The sequence below is a fragment of the Thermobia domestica genome, chromosome 18 (assembly GCF_964235325.1).
Source record: "Thermobia domestica chromosome 18, izTheDome1.hap1.1, whole genome shotgun sequence".
Classification (NCBI taxonomy): Eukaryota; Metazoa; Arthropoda; class Insecta; order Zygentoma; family Lepismatidae; genus Thermobia; species Thermobia domestica.
Window position 1 is genome coordinate 23,853,353 of NC_137471.1, and position 23,960 is coordinate 23,877,312.

At 33.5% G+C, this 23,960-nt stretch overlaps 1 protein-coding gene and 1 long non-coding RNA gene across 3 annotated transcripts in view; one reads left to right on the forward strand and one right to left on the reverse strand.

The window, feature by feature from the left end:
• Positions 1-23,960, forward strand: part of LOC145675668 (uncharacterized) — a 42,144-nt gene that overhangs the window by 15,428 nt on the left and 2,756 nt on the right. The gene's annotated exons all lie outside the window — the stretch shown is intronic.
• Positions 8,440-23,960, reverse strand: part of BBS9 (Bardet-Biedl syndrome 9) — a 68,282-nt gene continuing 52,761 nt past the window's right edge. The window contains exons 12-14 of one of the 2 annotated variants that reach the window (XM_081746254.1): positions 14,580-14,787; positions 13,187-13,366; positions 8,440-10,113 (exon numbers count right to left, since the gene is read on the reverse strand). In XM_081746254.1, the coding sequence (XP_081602380.1) occupies positions 9,902-10,113; positions 13,187-13,366; positions 14,580-14,787 (600 nt within the window). In that variant the 3' untranslated portion in view covers positions 8,440-9,901. The remainder of the gene's footprint in view (positions 10,114-13,186; positions 13,367-14,579; positions 14,788-23,960) is intronic. The other variant, XM_081746253.1, reaches the window with a different exon arrangement.

A 23,960-nucleotide genomic window follows, 5' to 3' on the forward strand; every position in this document is an offset into this window, starting at 1 on the left:
TATGGCAAAGAAAATTTATACATGTGACAAACTTATGAAGTAATACATGTCTACACCTACATGACTTTATACGAGTGGCCAAATTTAAACAGGTGCCCAACATAATACCTGTGCAAATAAATTAAACGTTGTGTGTACATAGTATTCACAAATGATGTTAGAAGGGAGTTGAGTAAGTCGTTAGCTTTAGAACTTTGCTTTAACCTGGAATTGATCTTTCAGTTTGGTAGATAATTTGATATGGCCAAATTATTTCCCTACAGAGCAATCTTAATCATCAAATGATCCTCTTAAATCTCCAAAAACCATAATTGCTGGCAGCAATCCAGAAAGACGACATAGCCTTCTATAATCTATTCATGTTTTGGGGGAAGAATTAAATATCTTGGAATTACTAGAGATATTTCCAAGAAAAAGTGCGAGAGGAGAAATATTTCTCGTTGAAATTTTATCGTAAAAACAAACACAATGTTTTTATTCTCTCTCCTTTATTTGAACTTGCTGGGGAAGGCGTAAGCCCTACGGGAAAGAGAAATGAATTTACAAGGGAAGAAATTCTGGGTACGATTCCTAATAGTACGGGCTTTCATTCATGACTGCTTTTATTCATATAGATCGATAAAAGAATTTCAAGTTCAACTCGCAAATGTTCTGTGTGGTGTTTCACCAGGCCGACATTTTGCGACGGAATGATTTTCTGTCTTTAGTATATCGTTGATTTATTTTCGAAGTGTATAAGGTATTTTCTGTGCTAAATACGTACGAACTGAGTTAACTCTTGTTCGCTATAAAGAGGTTACTATAACGTTTGGACAAAAGAAGATCGTTCGTATCTGTAAAAGGGAGAGTTGTGTCCCATAATAATACATTTTTGACGGTACAAAAAATATCTGCCCATGTTATAGAAGCGTCCATAAAGAAAGGTTTCACTGTATATGGTTGAAAACCAGTAGTAGTATAACGCTATGCTATGTATAAATTGTAATAATTGGTTGATTTAAAAATCAATGTACTGATGCTTGTTTATACTACACAGTGAAATTATTGAGACTCGCTTCTCTTTTCATATAATCACTGTGAAATTATAAGCTTCTCCTCCCTTTTCATATAATCACTGTGAAATTTTAAGATTCTTTGCTCTTTTAATATAATCACTGTGAAATTATAAGCGTCTATCTTTTCATATAATCACTGAAATTATAAGATTCCCCTCCCTTTTCATATAATCACTGTGAAATTATGAGATTGAACCCTCTTTTCAAATAATCAAGAGTTTCCGATAATACGAGGTAGTCCAGATTTCACCCAGCTTGAAATTATTGAGATTCTATTGCACATATGTATTTAAAATAAGCAGTAACTACATACATCCTACAACTTCGAAGCACTTTTCAGAGAACTATACTATGAAGGAAGAATCCACAGTATGGACTTGAATGAGAAAATATTCTTGTAGTCTTGAATTACAATAACGCCTGGTTATCCAGGACAACGTTGATAGTGCACTCACATATTTGAGCTAACCGGAGTGTGTCAGGGTAACACCAACTTTCGTTTTCTTTGTCGCTTAACTGTGAGAGACAGAGAGAATAGAATCTCTTAACTTTCAAGGTTCCAAAGATATGGAGTCAATTTAAGCATGTGTCTAATTTTACAAGTTCTACTACATTTACAGGTGAAAGTAGAAGTTGTTTTATGTTGACACTGAGTGTTCAAGTTTTCTGAACACAATTGTATATTACATATATATATCAGAAAACATTACCTTAATAAAAAAGTAAGTAAAATATATGAAACACTTTCAACTTTAAAAAATAATGAAAACTTTACTTTTTCGCAAAAGACAAGTTAATGGACGGATTACTTTGATTGTTTAATTTACGTATATATCTTTCGATTTTGTAATATGTGCTACTGACAAAATAAGAAATTTTAGGCTAATATTAATAAAGCCTAGGCAAACCAACCGAGGGCACCAACTTAAACAGATTTCACTCTATCTTAATATCCACTGCTTCTTATATACAGTAAAACCTATTTAAGTTTGCCGCTATTGGTTTCATACAAAATAATCAACTTACAAATAGTATACGAATGTATCTACATAAATCTAAATTAAGCACATGACTAGTAAAATAGGTTTTTACTATACAATAAAACGTCTAATTTGACTACCTTTAGTTTCCACATAAAATGTCCAACTTAGGAGCAATGATAGCACTTATTTTTACATACATAGTTGGAAATATATGGCCATTTAGAAAGAATGCCCACTTAATATACTGCACTGAACCTAAAATAGAAGATTTTACACAACACAAAGATGCTGGGAAAAACTAATTGGTGGACTGACAAAAATGCAAACCCTGGTCTCTACCACAGTAACCACAAATTACATTCGCACGCTTTAAAAGAAAAATCAGGACTAATATGAAGGGTATACAAAATTGAGGTACAGAAAATTAAACAGATGAAGGTACAGCTCTAAATAAGGGTACACACTATCTTAATATCTTACATGTTTGAAAAAATATATACTTTTTTTTAAACGTGAGCAAAGGGAAAAAAAACTAGCTCAAATAGTGGTAAACCTGGACAGTATCCATAATCTAGCATTTAGAATGTCATATTTACTTATATAAGATGATGATTTTAGAATACTACGCAAGAAATCTCCACTAGAAGCAGGAAATTCTCATGTGTGTCAAGTAAATTTCTTATAAAAATTAAATTACTACTGGTTTTGCCTACATCAAGTATGCTATATCACAATGCACTCTTGAACATTATAGCATTATTTTTACTACAATATTCCTTTCTCCATATATATATATATATATATATATATATATATATATATATATATATGACTTGAGTCTAAAAGGGCCAATGTCAAAAAATACCATTTTGAGAAAAACGCATTTGAAGTTTCTTACATTTTTTTATTTGAAGGTATGACAAACATATTTGCAAATAGAAAATTCATACTTTCACAAATGAAAGATATGTTTATGCCCTATCGGATAATTGCATTTTCATGAATATATATTTCCGAGATATCTCTTGACATTGGCCCTTTTGATCTTGAAATTCTACTAGTTTTTTTAACAGATACAATGACATTGGTCCTTTATTGAAAGTTTAAACTTTGAACCTGCTTACAAATTATGCTTTGAGCATAACACATTCCGCTATAATATGCAATTGCTATGAAAATTATGTGGTTAATCTTCTTTTTGAAGTGAAACATTAAGCATATAAGTGAAATTTTAACAGGTGTTTCCTTATTGTATTACAAATCCCAAAGCAACGCAAGACACTCGTTAACGATAAATAGCCTATATTAAAAAGTGGTTGAACTCAGAAAATGGCGAGAAATGGCTTTAAAAAAAGTAGAAAAGCTACTAGTGGCTTTTTTGAAAATTTGTGGCTAACTAGGTTCTCAAAATGGCTAGATCTAGTCACAAAGTGGCTGAATTGGAAAACCTATTCAGTGTTAACAAAATATACACTTTTAACCATGATTGATCATTATTAGAGCAACCCACATTATGCTTTATTTTTTGTTTAGTTATGCTTTATTTTTTCCAAATTATGCTTTATTGTTAATTTCAATAATTGTGTATAATGTATAATATTTACTATACGTTAAATATTCAGAATATCTTGATCTATCTACTATTTTGTGCAATTAGTTTCTTTCATACAAGTATTTAATGAACTTTCTACTTAATGCACTGTAAAGAGATATGCTTTACTCGAGTCAGTTTTTTCATCACTTGTGTGCGCCTTAGTGGTACATATATACAGGGAAATAAAAAGGAAAAGTAAAAGATGCCACCAAAAATTACAGAAAGTGCTCAAGTTCAAGAGGTACACATAACAATATAGCGTGGAGTTCTTGTGTACTATTCATTGTTGGCGGAGCTTTCTTCTTTTCCTTTTTTCTTTTCTCTACATCAAAGGATTACACCGAAAATTTTACAGAAATAAAAATAAACTTTTCGTTGTTGAATTGTTATGTTCTCAATGATTCTGCATTGTAAATATTCGTTTTAAAAAATAGTCTATTAATACAGTATGTTAAACGTGCAGTTGAACAGAATTTTCCAAGAATTGAGCTATATATTTTAAATTATGCTTTATTTTCTAAAATTATGCTTTATTTTGCTTTTAAAATTAGTTTCTTCTGGACCTATAGACAACCACAACCACGTTCAAGGTACCAACCATATGTGTAAATTGCTATTATGCTTTTGGGTTGCCCTAATCATTATGAACCAGATTGTTGTCGGATTTACACTTACAGACACAAAAGCACAATATTATTACTTTATTTTCCTTTAGGTGTCACACAAAAGACGCTGCCTTTCAAGTAAAACAAATAAATACGAAGTTAAAACATTGGCCTCAACAGTTTCCAAAACACTAGATCAAAAAAGGCCAATTCACACTTTGGTCGCGTCAAAATATTAACAATATTGCATCAAAAATGGTCAATGTTTACTTTAGCTCTAATACACATTATTTTTAGTAGATTGAAGAAAGGCCAATGTATACTTTGGCCTTTTTTAAATACAGAAATACTTCATCCTTAGCGAGGGCCTATAACATTATTTGGAAAATTATTCTAAAACTATTCCATGTTGGCACTTGCCCTTCTTATACAAGAAAATACATATTTAGAGACATTCAAATTGCTTAAAATATCTTTTTCGCCAAAAAGTGACATTGGTCCTTTTAGACCTAAGCCACAGATATATAACACAGCAATATTTCTGATACGAAGGTATTTCGATCCACATTAATATTTTACAGACTTCAGAGAGACAGTGAGCTTAAGGTAAACACTGTAAAAATTTAAAAAGTAAAATTCAATGTTCATTACAGTATTTCTTAGGTCATAAGCACGAATCTGTCCTTTTTATGTTTCGTTATAACTCGTGATTTATGCAAATTGTGACAGAAACGTTCCTACAAAAATCTCCAGACTAAGCAGGTAGCTGTACAGCACTTCAACTTTAATTTTCTGATACCTATTCCTCAAAATGATAAGTTTTGGATGAGATAAAATTTTAACTTTAGAGGCAAGCTTTCAGGTTTCGTTACAGCTATGCTATGTTCCTACCGATTTCATTTTAGCACTGGTACGCCCCTTCATGTTTCGATGTAACTGCTCCACTTCTTCAGCTCCACTGAAGTGCTAGGAACCTAGTTCCGTTAGGTTTAGTTGTAGCTATACCTCACTTCTGTAGGTTTTCTGACAGGTGTACTATACTTTTTTAGGTTCTTGTTGTAGCTGTGCTATGGTCTTATACATTTCGCTATACTAGTCATTTACTTCTTTTTCTTTTAACCGTTTCGTTTTCGTTATAGCTATACTAAGATCCTTCAAATTTTGTTATTTGTTACAGTTACCCTACACTCTTTAGATTTCGTTGAAGCTATCATATACTTACTCTGTTTCGTTACAATTGTGCTATTGTCAGCTGTATTTGGTTATAGCTGTAGTATACTTCTTCAGTTGCATAACAGCTGTCTTAGTCCTCTTCAGTTTAGTTATAGCTGTGCTATATCCTTTAATTTCATTCTAACTGTGCTAAACCTTTTCAGTTTTGTTATAGCTGTGCTATATTCCTTTAGATTCCTTTCTAACTGTGCTACACTTCTTCAGTTGCATAACAGCTGTGCTTAATTCTTCAGTTTTGTTATAGCTGTGCTATATTCCTTTAGATTCCTTTCTAACTATGCTACTCTTCTTCAGTTGCACAACTGCTGTGCTAAAGTTCTTCAATTTCGTTATAGTTGTGCTATGTTCCTTCAGTTTTGTTATAGCTGTGCTTTATTCCTTTAGATTTCATTCTAACTGTGCCACACTTTTTCAGTTGCATTATAGCTTTGCTACAGTTCTTCAGTTGCATAACAGGTGTGCTGTACTTCAGTTTTGTTATAACTAAGGCTCGGGAGTTTATGTTATAACATATATTGATTTTACACGGAAATTGGATAATGGGGTGAGATCTTTACGTATCAGGCGAAAACCAGCTGAAATAAGCAAAGTTGATATTTCCATATTTTTCACTTTTCTAATGATAAGACATATTTCTATATATATATATATATATATATATATATATATATATATATATATATATATATATATATATATATATATATATATATATATATATATATATATATATATATTGCAATATACTTGCACAAAATAGATAATTTTTTTAACTTTTTCTTATATGCCTTCTGCCAAAGTAATAAAATAGCGTGTTCTCGCTGTGGTCGATTGAACTTGCATCAGACTATGCGAAACGCATTTGGTTTTCTACCAGGTTACAATTTAATACGGGATAAATAATACCCCTTGCGTTATAATGCCGAAAATCGTTTAAAACAAAAAGCTCTCTGGTCATTGTTGAACGTGCGCACGATAATCACAATTGTTCTTTTTTTCTTTACATTTTTCCTTTTTAACAAAAACAAACAAATTAGCATTTTGTGCTGAAAAAATAGTTATTTTTACGTCATCAAAATCAACAGTAGTTTTAGTCAGGCGTGCAGCGGAGCAAGTGCAAAGAATGCCTCCTGTGAGCATTCTGTTTCGTTGAAGCTGAGAGCATACGTTGCAGAATTTGGGAGCGATGTGTTCTCTACAGATGACAAGATATTGTTCTGTAAATTCTGTGAATCCAGTGTGGGATATTCAACGAGATGATCTGTATTGCAACATTTAGATACAACGAAGCATAAAAGAAATGTGTGTAGGAAGAAAGCAAAATCATAAACGCTACTTCAACATGTGACATCGTCCCAGAGCAGTCGAATGTCCTCTTTCTCCAAGGACCTGTGTAAAGCATTTATCGCATTTGATATCCCTCTGTGGAAGTCGGAAAACCCTAATCTTCGTGAGTTTCTGAAGAAGTACTGTGACAAGGAAATCCCTCACGAATCCACACTTAGGAAGGCTTACGTGGAAAATGTCTATAGTCAAACTATGTGTAACATCTGGCAGAAAGTGAAAAATAAAAAATTCTGGTTATCAGTGGACGAAACGATACACTGTTGCGGACGTTATATAGCCAATGTTGTGCTTGGTATTTTGGAACCGGAACAGACTGGAGAAATTTTCCTTGTGCATGTTCAGTAATTGGAGCAGGTTAACCATTCTACAATCGCTGGCTGTATTGAAAACGAAATGCAGGTGAGGTTTTTCCAGAAGGCGTTCCTCGCGACAGGCTTCTCGTACTTGTAATGGATGCAGCTAGGTATATGGTGAAAGCACGAAAAGCCTTGAAAGTTCTATATCCCAAAATGATCCACATTACCTGTCTGGCACACGGAGTCCACAGACTATGTGAAGAAATTAAAGATACCCCAACGTAGATCGCTTTGTGTCAAATATGAAGAAAATTTTCTTGAAATGTCCATCACGACGCCAGGCCTTAAAGGAGGCTGCCCCGGATATTGCTTTGCCACCAGAGCCGGTGGTGACACGGTGGGGAACATGACTTAAAGGAATTCAATATTACTGCGCCAATCTTCCTATTCTTGCCGAAATAGTTGCTGGATTTCGAACTGAAGATGCAGCATGTGTTAGTGTTGTTCAGGAATTGCTTAATGATATTAAATTAAAAGATGATATTGTGTACATTTCTGCAAATTTGGGTTTCTGGTGTCATCCATTGAGCGATTGGAGACAAATGGTCTCAGTGTGCAAGACTGTCTTGAAACCGTAAAAGATGTTAGAACAAAGTTGTCATCAGAAAAGGGAACAACAGCAGATTTGGTGAAAGACAAGTTCACTGCCATCCTGAACAATAATCCTGGATATGGCACTTTACCAACATCGCCGCTGTTCTGAGTGGTGACGGAGAATTAACTCTCAAAAATGTTGAAGAAGATTTAACACCTGCAGATATAGTATGTTTGAGGTTTGCTCCTTGACTTCACGCTATGTGGAACGTACATTCTCACGCTACAAGTCGCTGCTTGTGGATAATAGGCGAAGTTTCACAGAAGAGAATCTGAAAAGGTCTTCGTGTCACAATGCAATACTTAAAATTACTTTTACCTATTGATTTGTCCGATCTTTATTTTTCATTTTCAAGTGTATAGCATAGTATGACATTGAAATATATACATTCTCTTTATTTGTAAGTGTGTGTGTGTGTTCCACTAAAAGAAACTGAAATCACAAGTTCTAGAGATTCGTTACAAGCTGTTAAAATTAACACGAAAAACCTTCTATAATTACTTTATTAAAAAAATGTTCCTTTTGTAACCGTAAGCTAAGTAAAATAAAACATTAAAAAATACGATAGAACTTCCCTTTAAAAAAAATGTTTAGAAACACAACTGGAAAATCTTCCTTTTGTAGCTGACACCTAAGTTCAAATAAAACATTTTAAAAAATACAAAAAAAAAAAAAAAAAAAAAATGAAACCACAAAATGTTCCCTAAAAATGAGTTTGTAAGTTAAGTACTCATATTCTAATTTTTTTCTGTGTTTTGGGAAGATGACATTTTTTGACCTTTTTTTAAAAAAAAAAATTTCGTGACATTTTTCAAGTTTTATTACATATTTACATACATAATTTACAGTTTTATAGGGCATAAAGTCCCAGGCCCTAGTTATAACTGTGCTATATTACTTCAGTTTCGTAACAGCTGTGCTAAGCTTCTTCAGGTTTCGTTATGGTTATGGTATATTCCAACATATGATACAGCTGTGCTATACTCATTTTAAGTTTCGTTATAGTTATGCTATACTTCTTCAGTTTCGTTATTACTCTGCTATACTCCTTTAGGGTTTATATATATTCAGGGTTTATATAACAATTTTGATTATAGCTGCAGATTTCTACGCTTCAGGTTTTGATATAGCTCTACTACATTCGTTCAGGTTTTGTTATAGATGAACTACATTCCTTTAAGTTTTGTTGTAACTGTGCTATACTTTTAAAGTTTCGTTATAACTATACTGTTCCTCCGATTTCGTTATAGCTATATTACGTCAACTTTTTTTCTATAGCTATGCCATACTCAGGTTTCACTATCGCTCTCTACGTTCCTTCAGATTTCATTATAACTTATACTATACTCCTTCAGGTCAATGTACCTCTGGTAGATTTATTTAATTTCATTGTAACTGTGTTAAGCTCTTACAGATTTCATTACACAATAGATATGCTCCTTCAAGTTTCGTTATAACTCCATTACACTGCTTCATGTTTCGATGTAACTCTGCTATATTTCTTAAGTTTCATTATAGCTTTACTGTTGCTCCTTCAAGCTTATAGCTGTGGTATGTTTTTTTAGATTTCGTTATAGTTTGGCTATCTGAATAACATAATCAGCTTTTTCTCAGGTAGTTAAAGCGACTCAAGAGAAACCTGTTTCCACCAATATTGTCATTAGAAAAGACGAAAATTTTAATAAATATTAATTAAGAAGGAAATACAGATGATGTTGAATTAAGAATAGAGCAAATAAAGTTAACAAAATTTAGAAAGCTTGCGTAATAATACGATAACCACTTCTCATTTTTATTGAGACTTTTTACTTTGATAAAAATTGGGCAGATTTCCAACTCAGAAAAATTATCTGTGCCGTTCTTCTCTGTGTCTTGAATAATCAAGAAAACTATTGACTTGTACCACAGGCTTAATGATGTGGCTTTTTTTAACATTAAAATGAGCTTGTAACATTATACAAAGAAACTATCTACAACGAGTGAACAGTGGACATGTACTAAATAGTGTGCACAATATTTAGTGTGAACAATAATCTTGTTCTTGCAGTAAATACACCCTGAGACAGCACGGACGGAATAATCGAACACAACGAGTGTACTTTTCTTTTAACATAAACTAAATATCAGCATCTGTCACCAGATGTCGTTGTCTTCAGCAGCAGGAAATACTTCGGCTGGACTTTCTATTGTAAGGACCCTACTTTTCGCGCTAGTTAAGGTATCTCTGGACGGAATAGTGTTATCTATTTTGCTATTTTCAGAAGCTTCAATTATTTTCTCGTCTTCAGTCGCCTCCACCACTTTCTCGTCTTCCTTCGCTTCTATTCGATCTGGATACTCAACATCTGTAATAACAGACAAAACATAACACTATATTGAAATCTCAGTAGTTACAGAATAATAAAACAGGGCATACGTTCATAGTTGTGTCAGATCTTACATTTTCGCCGTAAAACTATTTCTTTTCTTTTCTTTCTTTCTTTCTTTCTTTTTTTAAAAATAAATCAAAGAAATGATAGTTCTTGATACTTTTAAAACCTTTTTATAAACTAGTGTGAAAGAAAAATATGTTAATTAGAGGAACTGGTTTGTTACCTACTGTTAACAACGCAACCTAACAATGTAACTTAATATTCAGAGAGAAAATACAACATGCTACATTTTATCTCCTATCTAACCGGCACTTCAACTTTATGTTTAAGAACAGTTTGGTTTTAACATCTTAGCCTTCTTCTGTTAACATATCTGGATCATGTCGCAGTGTCTAGCGATCGTGATGTTATGAGCAGAAGCTACTGTGAACTAATAAAAGCACAATATACTGACGTCAGGAACAGAAGCTATTATGAACTAATAAAGGTAGACTATAATGATGTCGGGAACAGAAGCTACTGTGAACTAATAAACGCAGAATATATTGGTGTCAGGGGCAGAAGCTACTGTGAAATAATAAAAGCAGAATATACTGATTTCAAGAAAATAAGCTAATGTGAAAGGAACAGAAGCTAATGTGAACTAATAAAAGCAGAATATACTGTGTCAGTAACAGAAGCTACTGTGAACTAATAAAAGCAGAATATACTGGTGTCAGCAACAGAAGTTACTGTGAACCAATAAAAGCAGAATATACTGATGTCAAGAACATAAGCTAATGTGAACTAATAAAAGCAGGATATACTGATGTCAGGAACAGAAGCTACTGTGAACTAATAAAAGCAGAATATACTGGTGTCAGGAACAGAAGCTACTGTGAACTAATAAAAGCAGAATATACTGGTGTCAGGAACAGAAGCTAATGTGAACTAATAAAAGCAGAATATACTGATGTCAGGAACAGAAGCTACTGTGAACTAATAAAAGCAGAATATACTGGTGTCAGGAACAGAAGCTACTGTGAACTAATAAAAGCAGAATATACTGGTGTCAGGAACAGAAGCCACTTGTGTGGCTACTTGTGTTCATGTAGCTTGGATCCCATGTTAAACTGTAGCTCCACGTCTCATATAGCGTCGGTACTGAATGGGATGCCACACCCGAAATTAACCAACAAACCAGGAAGGTTCGTCCTCCTTAATGTCCCTCGAATAGTCTTTGCACCTAGTGCAAAATTTTTATTTGCAGTGTCGACGTAGAACTCATCACAATAATAGGTAAGTCTTTAAGTATATAATACGCGTCTAATAGCACCTTTAGATTCATAGTTGCCAGTAGTTAAATATTAACCCACAAGACACCAGAAATAGAAACTCAGTTACAGTAATAGATCTTGTACTGTGCAAGTAGTACATCGAATGACTGATCAAGAAAACTCATCAAAACAACAGAAAATGATGAAGAATCCTCAACTATGGCACATTACAGGACAGAAGAACAAATACAGTAAACTGCTTGAACGCCACCTGGCTGGTAACAACTAACAAATTTGTAGCGACTGTATAACTCATACATTTACAGATGAACTGTGGTAAAATTTATGCGATTACCTACTTTAGTAGGTACCCAACAGTACCCACTACAACATTACCCACAATTTTATCCACACTGGAGAAAGTTTTCAGAAGGAATTGATGTAAGTAGTAAAGTAAGTTAGGTTGAAGCATCCGTTATTTGTGCCACAAATGTAGAAGTGAATGCTGCATTCGTCTAGACGAATATTATAACCAACTATTTCTAAAAAGATACATAAAAAGATATATATCAAACACTTGTTCGGGTACAACGCGGTATTCATTCGTATTCACATAAATCCGGTTCCAACCACATATAACATCATCCCTCAAATATTATGACCAAATTGAGTAGCTAATAGGAAACTACGCTGTACCATTTAGAAATAAGAAGCACCCCTGACTCCAATCTTATGAATATTTGTGCTTTTAACCCAGAGAAAACTCACGAAACGGAAGAACCCAGAGAAAACTCACGAACACGGTTTGTCCACCACAAAGCTTAGTTAGCGCGAGCTAGGATCGAATCAGGAACCCCACACACCAGATTATTATTATTATTATTATTATTAGTATTAGTATTATTAGTATTAAGTATTCTGTCTGTAGGCAGGTCCTGGGAATAATCAGTTTTTTCTTTCTTTAAATTTGAACCTGTAAATGTTTCTTCCGTATTTCTAAATCTTCAGTTTCCTCTCTTAACTCCCAATATTTTCTTCTATTTTTGAAATCATCAATCAACTTGTGTTCTTCTTCTTCTTCCTATCCCTCGCTTTCCTTCTATAGCGGTATGAAGAAAACAATTTCTTCGCAAGATGTGTCCAATCCAATATAAACGACACTCAATGATCACTGTGTATGAAATAGGATCCGTCTCTGGAAAGGATGTTAACGAGAAGTGAAAGTGAATACCAATTTCTATTTCTAGCAAAGTTTCCTACACTCGAAATTCCATTGCAGAACAATTGTCAACAATGCTCGTGGTTTTATAAGACACAATTAATGGTACCGTCATGGAACTCCTTTAGTCCCTATGAGAAATCAAAAATTTCACCATGTGGCACCGTTGTAGAGTAACTTGGAACCATTAGCAGTTCTACGAATCAATCAAGCAGTTACACTGAGTGTTACATTAATAGGTGATGCTAGTGTCAACGTCTATCGACTTTAACTGCCATCTGGAAAGAAAATCGATGTAACTATTTGATGGATCGGTAAATCTACTCTAAGGTTTTCTATCTGTGACACTGGCATATAATGCAATTCGTGTCTCCAGACGAGGACCCGAGAGGCACACAATTATATATATATATTTCGCTTTATTTTGACTTGCAGAATAATGTTTTGTAGTCCGTGGGTGCCATTTTTAATACACCCGATATATATCGATCGATCAGCTTTATGTATTGCAAAACGCAAACGAAATATTTTAATTAAAACTACCTATCTGCACTTCTAGTCTAATAAATACCTTGACTAGATGAAGGTCGAGAGAGTCCCCTTCTTAATCCAGACCTCTTTCGTGGATCAGCCGATTTTCGCTCCCCAAATTTCGCTGCCACTGGAAGGACTTCGTCTTCTTTTGTCGGTTCGTCGTCCTGGCCTGATTCTACAAACTCTGGAATTGGTGCTATTGTAAGAATCGGACACACTGCAACAACATAAAACGATTTTAATCACATTAGTTTATATGTATATATAAAAAAATCTGAAATAACTATGAACATGGAGTACATACTTACATAAAAAACTGCATATTAAAGAGAAATGTGTATTACCTAGGTATTACAATGGATTTACTCAATTTCGATAGCTTTCTACTGTTCTGAAGAATTGTACTGTAGAGTATTGTACTGAATGGGACAAACATGGACATTGCGCAAAAGTGATGAAAACCGACTGGAAGCTTTGGAAATGTGGTTGAGGAGAAAAATGGAGAAAATTAACTGGGTCAAGAGGAAAAACGAATAAGAGGGTGTCAAAAATGGTGAGGGAGAAAAGTACAGTTTTAGATATTAGTGAGAAGAGGAAGAGAAACTGGTTGGGATATTGGCTGAGAAAGAACTGTATTATGAGGAACGTTTCAGAAGATATGGTGGCAGGAAAGAGAGAGAGAGAGAGAAGGCGAAGGAGACTATAATCAATGGACGATATCAAAACAAAACAAAAAAAAAAAAAAAAAAAAAAAAAAAAAGAAAACGTACGTGAAGACGAAGAGGTTAGCAGAAGACAGTGGGTCATGAAAGCTTTTCAGTTGCGGCAATTTAATTATTTTATTGTTTATTATTATTATATTATGTATGAGTGGTATTTCGTAATAACATATATAAATATTAAGTGTACTTATCCTGCGTGTATATAGTGAAACCTCTAAATAATGAACATGGATGGAAGATTATTATCTGTCCGTAAATGAAAGTTGTCCGTGATAGAGAGGTTACATAAATTTAGATTACTCACAGCTCATGTGGTATGGGAGATTATTATTTATCCGTAAATGAAAGTTGTCCGTGATAGAGAGGTTACACAAATTTAGATTACTCACAGTTCATGCAGTATAGATTTTTTCCGTAAATGGAAGTTGTCCGTGACAAAGAGGTTACACAAATTTAGATTACTCACACCATGTGGTATGGGAGATTATTATTTGTCCGTACACGAAAGTTGTCCGTTTCAGAGGAGCTACACAAATTTAGATTATTCACAGCAGGAGTCGTATGCGGTGTTCACAAATGTTCCGTAAATGTAGTATAATATTGAAATACAGTACTGGATGTTCAAATTACTGGAGGAGTATGGGAGATATTTAGAGAAACAAATGTATCGCTGGTAAAAGAAGAAAAATCTACATCTAAACTACTCACCTTTTTCTCTGTTTTCTTCCTTCTTATCTGCCGACTGAACTCCCTTGGACAGTCGATCAAGTACTGAAGCGATGTGCTTCTTCAATCGTATGGTATCTTTCATTGGATCCAAACTGAGTGGGGCAGAACGCTGTGGATCTTTCCCCGATTTCGCTAACATTGTTCGTAACAAATAAATAAGAGATGCGTCCGTTACTTCTTCCCAACCCTGAAAAACAAGTTAGACAATGGACAGGTTAAGCATGACGCATTTCTGCCAGTATTTTGTTGTTCATTACCGATCTTTTGATACTAAATATCGTATTAAGGGCGGCCAGGCACATGAGAAACTGTGTGTGACTTACTTGGGAAGTTACTTGAAAGCCAAGGCTACAATTACATATTACCGATTATCGACGTATATTCTTCATTTCCTACTTTTTTTTTTTTTAAACCATTGCGCACGGCGTACATAAATAAAATTTCCTATACCCAAGTGAAATTCTCATTGATTGAAGGGTGCAATATACTTCCAAGACTTGGAAAGACTTCTGTGATAGATATAGCAGCTTATTCTCCACACACTAATGGTACGAGCGTAAACATAGGGAACTCAATCGCATATTACGCTTATAATGCGAAAACGATCACAGGAAATGGAGCTTGATCCTACACAACCATTCTTTCTGTCTTTCGACAAACTGATGTCCTGCTAAGTTTTTCTATCATAAATTTAGACAATAACGGTTTAAACTATTATATCTTTGGCATATGAGTTAAACGGCACGAAACTTCAAGATCGGCTCTTAGCAATCGATGTGCAATCTAAAAGGAAATTCATCCAACCGAATAAAACAAATAACATCTTAAAAGAAGATCTAGTCATGATTAAGACCCATCCTTTTTCCGCTATCATCAAACATAAGAGATACAAATATGCATACTGTTATGTGGGACCATTTGATATAAAGATCCTTAGAAATTGTGCAGTGTTAACCAGTAAGTACGCCAGAAATTTTTACTTGAGGGGGTGTTCAAAATAAAAGGGGGGTGTGTGCTCTCAGAATAGTGATACAATTTTAAAACAAACTGAAACAAGAAAACAGTATATTTTGTTACGCAACTAATGCAATAATAATAATAATAATAATAATAATAATAATAATAATAATAATAATAATAATAATAATAATAATAATAATAATATCAGCTCTTCGCAGTGGTAGGATCAATAAAGTAAGTTCACACATTTGAGCATTTATTATTATTATTAAACTAAGTAATACAATGAAACCTCTCAAAACGGACATCGGTAGAACCGATTATTTGTCCGTAAATGAGAGGCGTCCCTAAAAGGAAGGGTTCTCTCTCATAACACCACCATACATATTTATGGTATGCAAGAATAAGGAAGTTTGTCCTCTTATGAAGATGTCTACTATTGAGAGATGCCCGTTAAGAGAGGTTTCACTATATTAGGAATTAACTTCCACTATTTTACCCAGTAATTACATGTGAATTGATTACATACGAATTATTGTAATTATTTTGCAAAATTCTGCTATTATTTCAATTTTTTCACCCCAGCAAGTTTTAGTGGGTGATTTTTTTTTAAATATTAATTGGGAAAAAATTCCCTTGTTCCATGCTGAAATCACATTCGTTTAGTAATTTATACTGTACATACTTCCAATTACATTATTTTAATATTCTAACCCTGTTATTAACGTTAATTGTTGTAATGTTATTTGATCTCTTAATCTCCGTTCCTGCCCCTTTCTGGCTACGTTATTGATTCTGAATATCTTTCATAAGAAAATTATTCATTGATTTAGTTGTTTTCCAGAAATCCTGTTTTTTCAATTTACAAATATTTTGTATCTTTCTGTTTTGTCTTCTTTAATAATACCATAATTTTAATAATCTAAGGCTCATAGTGGTCTGGTCTCTTGTAAATAGTTGAAAAGTGACCAAAACTGGCCAAAAGCACACGAAAAAGTGACCAAAATCTCATCATGCCGCCTTTTTCCTTTGTCAATTTCTCCATCACCTCTCTCTTCGTTTGTTGTTTTGTTTCTTCTTTACTTTCTTTTTGAGCTTCCTCCTTTCTTAGGTTTTCAAAGTATGCTTTGTAGTTACGGTAAGCAGACTTAGCAGATGTAAAAAGCTTCTGAGTAAGTGGAACCAGTTCTGGCTTATTTCTGAATTTCTTCATCCCAGACATTATATTTAACTTCGCATATAGTTCTCAAAAACGTGAAATATTCAAATTCATCACCTACTCTTAAGAAGAACATAGAAGAAGCATAACACAATACGAACATGACGAACCACACAAACACACACACAACGTTGAACGGAGCGTTAACTATTACGAGAGAAAACTAAAAGATTATTATGATAGAAGAAAGAATAGACACAGAAGGGTTCTCAACCCCACCTTGAGAGTTTAAGCATCCACAAACCATCCACTGTGCTTTAGAAAGAATAAAAATTGAAGTGAGAATAAAGTAGACTGTTTGACATGTGGCAGCAAGTACTGAAGCTTTCAGAAGAGTAATGAGTAACAAGGTTTTGCCTTTTTCCATTTGCTTTTATATTTTCCTTAGAAAACTGCCAATGAAAAATATAAATCACACGAAAAAGTCACTTTACCTCTGAAAAAAGTAACTTTCAGTGACAATTTTTTTTAAAAAGTAACTTTTAGTGACCAACTTGAAAAAAAAGTAAAATTTAGTTTTAAAAAAGTGACTCGCTATGAGTCCTGTTCCGCTCAATGAATTTACGTGAATAAAAACATACTTTACAAAAAATTAAACTAGCGCCAAATGCGTTACTGCATAAAACTAGACTCAGTCTAAAATATATATAATTCTTACTTCGATCGATCTCTTCATTTCTAAAAGCGTTTTGACTACACCCTTGTAACGTCCGTCCGTTGATACACCGCCACTTACAGAGCAGGCTCGAAACCAGCCACAGAGCTTTGGGGGCCATGAATATGTTAGGAGGTGCCAAGTCATTAAAAATTATCTTACAAATATCTAAATTGTGCATTTTGTATTATTGAGGTCTGGAGGGGACATGAAAAATTTAGGAGGCCAGGCCCTCCCTAGCTCCCCCTCTGGTTGCGAGCCTGTTGCAGAGTAGCACTTACCAACTGAATCTGGTATAGGCTTATTACTATATTGTCACACTTTTCCTTATTGAGGAGGAGGTAGGTGAATGACCGCTCAAGACGTTGCCAATTTCAGTCACCTGCATCTGTCCATCAATCTCTTTTCTCGGAAACGACCGCGGAGCCCAGAAGGGTAGGTATCAGCGGTCTGTTTTGTCAATTGTTTCGATCAAATCACTGCACGAAACAATGAGGTCATGTGGTTCTCGAAGCCGTTTATGAGAACGAAGTCGCTTAGTATTTTGAAGTGAAATAAATAAGTAAAAATATGCCTTCTTTCCTAAACGCTAAACCTTTTTTTAACTTGATGTAATAAATAACCCATATCATACTGCTTGATCATTGGGGGAGTATTCCTTTTTCATCCAGGGGTGTGTGTACAGAAATTTGGAGGGGTGTTAGGGGGGTGTTGGGGGGTGTAGATTACTCCCTGGTGTTAACAGTCTTGCGGGAGAAAGTGCAGGAACATATAATTTTAAAAATTTAGAAGTGCATACCAGTGGAAATGACTGTAAAAGCAAATTATTAAATAAATATAAATAACCACATACACACACACACACACACACACACACACACACACACACACACACACACACACACACACACACACACAAAAAAAAAAAATCTCGATGACAGGAGAGGAGTAGTCTAAATGCGCTTATCCTTCTAAGTAATGCTTTTTAGCACAGTCACTTTGTTCAACAAGATTAGATTAGACATACGATATAATTAATTCAGAAGAAATATGAATGTTTTATGAAGAAATATGAATATTTTTTGCTAAATATGAAAATTACGTTGACATTATGAAATGTGAATATTTAAAATACGCTCTTTGACTAAACATACTATAGAACATTAACATCCTTGTTCCCATTGTCATACGAGGCATGGTTCAAATGTGAAATTTCATATTTTGCCTCTCTCTCTCTAGTAATAACCAAGTGTTGTAACGATTGAAAAAATCGTTACATTTTTGTTAATATCTTCATTATGAAATTACTCTTTTTGTTTTCTTTTTTTTAAAAAGTAAAAGTTAAAAAATTTGTTTTTGAAGAATTATTTTGTTGTACATTGTTATATTGAATTGAGAATACTTTCATTGCAAAAATCGTTAAAAAAACTTTAAAATGATGTATATATGTCTATATGTTAACTTAGTAATACTTGTAATACGGCAGAGAATCAATTCTTTTTTTTTTTTTTTTTTTTTTTTTTTTAACACACACAACCACTTCAGTTTAGCGCAGTATTCTAGAGTGACGTATGTAATGAGTTGGGCTCTGCGCAGTAGCGAGAGTCTTGGTCTTATATATGCCATTCTGATCCGCTGCGCCTTATAACTGTTTCGTAGTTTATTGAGCCAACACGGGTTGGACTCAAGTATTCGACTTACATTACTTCGCGCCGAAAGTTGTTCTTTTTAGAAAAAAGTAAAAAACGTGGTCCAAGTGTTCGTTGTAGCTGTGCCTCGTATTATATTGTGAAGAGTGCCTTAATTATAACTGTGCTTCTAAACTTAGTGCTAAATTACTCAGAGTTTTAAAAGGCTTAATTTAATTTGAGTCTAATTAAGTTATCTAAGTTGAATCAGTTTAAAAGTGATAAGCTTACTTGTATTTTCCGTGTTTCAAGTGTGTGAAGTAGTGTTAAAGAAGACGTATTTTGCAAGTGAATGAAATGAAATTAAAAAGGTCTAATTCTTTTTAAAAAGACTTCCGTATTAAACCCTTTTAAAGGCGGAAAAATACGTTAACTTCCTATGCAGTTATGTGAGAGACGGAACACGTGTAATGCGTCAGCATGTCTAGTGCTTGTCTTGCTTTCGTTGTGCCATTGAAGGTCGAGTGAGAAATTTAACTGGGCAACTATAAAGGGAAAAAGAAAAGTAAAACGTAAAATCAAGTGTTATAATTCCACCCTTAAATTGCATACTCTCGTGGTAACTAATATAAGAAGGATTTCTTTAACTTCTTTCTGTTCATTATTAAACTACGTGGCTAATTAACAATAAATTAAATTTCTAATTAGTTCAGTTTTCGTTCACTTTGAAAATAGTCGATTAAATTTTAAAATCTAAACCGAGTCTAATGACGTGATGATAGTTATTGGAGGACTAAAGTAATTTAGTAAAAATGTTTGTTAATTACCGTGTTTACCGCAATTAAGATAGGGTTTAATTAATCTGGGCTTCTTTTCTTAAAGGTGTAACAGTTTCTCAAGAACTAAAGTAAACTATAAATAGGTATTTCCTGCTGCGGAAATAGTTTAATCTTCTTACAATGCTGTTAATGAAAACGTCATTAGTTAGCTAATTAACTAATTTATTGCTATTAAATGCATTTACTGTTACATTAGTTTTCTTGGATTTTTCGGCTAGGTTTCGAATATAAATTTGAAACAAAATAAATAAAAATTTTGATTAAAATTTCGTCGGTCCGAATATTTCTTTTTTAAAATTTTTTGAATTGAATGAAATACTCGCGTGCACTGCACTGTATTGTATGGTATTATAATGGAACAGTCACTAAGACCCAAGAGGATCTGGAGAAGAGAATGGTAACTACCTCTGCTTTTCTGTAACTATTATTTCCTGCTGAGTTATGGTGTGAAGTATTAATACTAGTTAAAAGTACAGTAGTTAGTTGAATAGTATCTTAGTAGTATGATCACTGCGTATATTCTTTAATTAAGAAATACAGAGAGAAATAGACAAATAGTTCAGGAAGTAAATTGTTAAAAAATATACGAGGCTACTTTGAAAAGTCGCGATACCTGTTTGTTATAGTGAGATAAATTAATTGACGTGGTTATTGGTTTTGCTGTTTTTGAATTAGAGAATTCAATTTAACATTTAAATTTTGATAATTTGAGAGTTTTGATTGTGTTGTCTTCGTGCTTGCCCTAAAATTACTGTAAATGATCTCTGCCTTGCGAAATTTACTGAAATTGTTAGAGTAAAGGTTTTTCTATTAAATTTTTGAACACCACCTTCGAAATTAAGGATCTGTTAATAATATGATGAAATAATTTTGGAACTTAATCATTTGTTATTGTTTTGAAGAAAATCTGAATTGCATTAAATATTTTAATTTAACACTTTTGGAATATCTTTAAATAAAATCTGTAACTCTAATCACCCACCCTTCACTCACTTTAGGTGTTAAGATTGTGTGCTGGTATGAATGATACCTAGTTGTAATTTGCTTGCTTTAATAATATCTTTATTACAGGATTTTTCCAATCAGGTGTGGTTAAGTCACTCGAGGCCACATTTAGTTTCCTTTTTAACTATTGTAGCTAATAGATACAAGAAACATTCTGACCGCGATACCGAGAATTGTGACAAAAAAGATAAACTACGAAACAGTTATCATTTGGTTTCGGTGATTCATAACTTATCCTGTAGATTAAGTCTTTTGTAAGGTCACCGACTATTATAAATAGGATTACAGTAATTGTGAATATTTTCCTGATTGAAGTGAAATTCCGGATGTACGAGTTGTTTAAAAGTTAAGGTGTGTAGGTTATTTCATTGTGGGAGTCATTTTCGTAATTTTGATTGGGGGATAGGATTTTTAGGTCCTAAATTAATATTAATCTCCGCGTTCCTTTTTTGAAGTCATTGTTGAATAAACTCAGTGCAGTTGATGATTGCAATTATATTTTGCTAAAAATTGGGTTTGCTTGTATAGAGTTTGAAAAAAAAATAGTTGGAATTTAGTAAAAAATATCAGAGTTAGATCTTTTGGAGAAACAGTTTGAAGTTTTTCATAGCTCCAACAATAAAAACACGAGTGACTTACAACTACACAAGCTGTCAGCTGTAGATGTTTTCTATTTAAATTTGTTGTTAAATAAAGTGAAAATTAATAAAAAAATTTGTCAACCTTTATTTGTATCGGCTTGCGTGCTAGAGATTGAATGAATGAGTTTGATTGTAGAAGTAGTTGTAGCGTAGCTAAATTGGATTATTTATATATTGTAACAGTTGAATTTATTTCTGTGTTACTACTTATTCAAATTGTATTGTGTTTAATTTACATTTTGTTTATTTATTTATTGTGGTATAAACATGGAATTTGACAATCGATCTGATGTTTCAAATGCTACTTAAGTTAATATTGAAGATCCTATGATAGAAGTAGTTGAAATTTCTGACATGTCGACTCAGTTTCTATAGGAGAATATTGTAGCGCCACCTCGAAAATGATGTTGTTTACCAGTTAAGCGATGAATTGAATAGACTGAAAATAGAAAATGAAGGTAATAGTAAAGGTGCAAACAGATGTTTTGCAGGATTAGGTGCTTCCAGTAAATTACCGCAAAATTCTGAACCGTTTAGTCGAGTTGTCGGTTCTCATCGCTATGCGAATAGAAATTTTACAGTACAACCTAACTATTGATAAATATCTTAGTCATAGAAGCGAACAGGCAGCAAGGTTAGAGCCTGGTAGGTCGTTTGAAGTTAATCATCAAGAACCATATGTTGGTCATAATTTAGGTAATCCAAATATACCAGTGGTGTTTAGTGGTTTAGGAGTAAATGATCATTGTCGCATGCCGGATCAGAATCAGCATTTAAATAAGAAGGAAATAAAATTTGAAAATTTAAATAAGTCAGGGAAATGATAGAAAATTTATTGTTCCGCCTCCTCCCTTGTATTATAAGGGTGCTATCCCTAAGGTAAGAGACGTTAAGTCTCAGATAAAATCTAGTATTCACAATATTTGTAAAAAGGGGACTGAAATTGAAACTGAAGTAAAGCAAAGAGTACTTGACGAACAAAATTCAGGGAATTTTGAACAACCGCCTCAGTATGAAGATAATGTGGGAGCTCAAGGGTTTGATGGTATTCATAGTACGTATGGACATAGTCAAGAATCAATAAGGTCTCAATATTGTGAACCTCCTAGAGCCTTTATGCCTTTAAACACATACAGTGTTCCTGAGAGACTTCCGGTGGTAACAAACTGAGGGGATAATTGGAAATCTTTTAATCCTTTAATAGATAAGTATGTTTTCAATAAGATTCGTGTTCATATAGACACTAAACTTGGCTCTTTGAATCTTTTTCAAAGACAATCTTTTTATGGTAATGACAGTTTTCAAGTATTTGAATTGATGCTTATTTTAAACGATCTTGTTTTAAATTATAACTTCTCTTTAAGAATGATTTTGTATGCAGTTTCTGTTAAAACTTCAGGGTTGTTGTATACAGAAATAATGAATGGTCTTACATTAAATAAAACTTGGCCTGAATTAAGGATGACTTTGTTGAATAAATTTATTTCTTTAAACGTTAGGGGATATTTAATAGGAGTTAAAGTATATAGGCCCATGAAACCTAGTGAACATGTGATGCAATTTATAGATGACGTATACAATTCAGCCAAGGTCTTAAATGTAGGGTCAAGCGAGTTTGAAATCTTGGAAATTATCATTCACGGTTTGAATCCTGTGTATACAGAAATGTTTTTCAGATAGGATTCCACGAAACCTTGCTGAAATGAAATATATAATTGAGCAACTTGATTTGTACAAAAGATCAAAAAGAGAATACTTAGAAATTAATTCGTCTAAAAACAAAAACTTAAAAACTTTTTTCTTGCAAATGAGGATCAGGAGGTAAGGGTGGCCAGTACTGTTCCATCAGTTAAGAATGCTTATAAAAGCAATAGATTTAAGCCTAGTAATCCTAATGGAGGGAATAGGTTAAAGGATACGATGAATTTTACATCTAATAATGATTCTAAAAATTTTTCTGAAAATAAATTTTCAAAAAATGTTAATAAGAAAAACTTGGATTCTGAACGGGGTAAGACATTTGTAAGTGGTAATAATGTGAGGTCGTACTCAGGTAAGACTAAGCAACTCAGTCTCAACACAGGAAGTTTTGAGAAATCCATAAATGACAGAAAGAGTGTCAATTCTTCTTCTACGTACAGGGTGCCTTCTAGTGGAGAGAATTGTTCTGCAACCTTTGTGATTGGGTCCATTGGTGACAAGAGACTTCCTCTTTGTATTGAAAGCGGAAGTTTGTAAATTTAGCATCGTCAACTCTAATTAATCAAATTAGTCATCTGATTAAGAGGCAACGATCGATTCCGTCGATGAAAATGAATTCTATGATGTGTTCTAATGTGACAGAACCTAGAGAAGTCACTGTGGACTTGAACTTAAGTGGATTAAGATTTGAAGTGGACTTCGTGGTGATAGC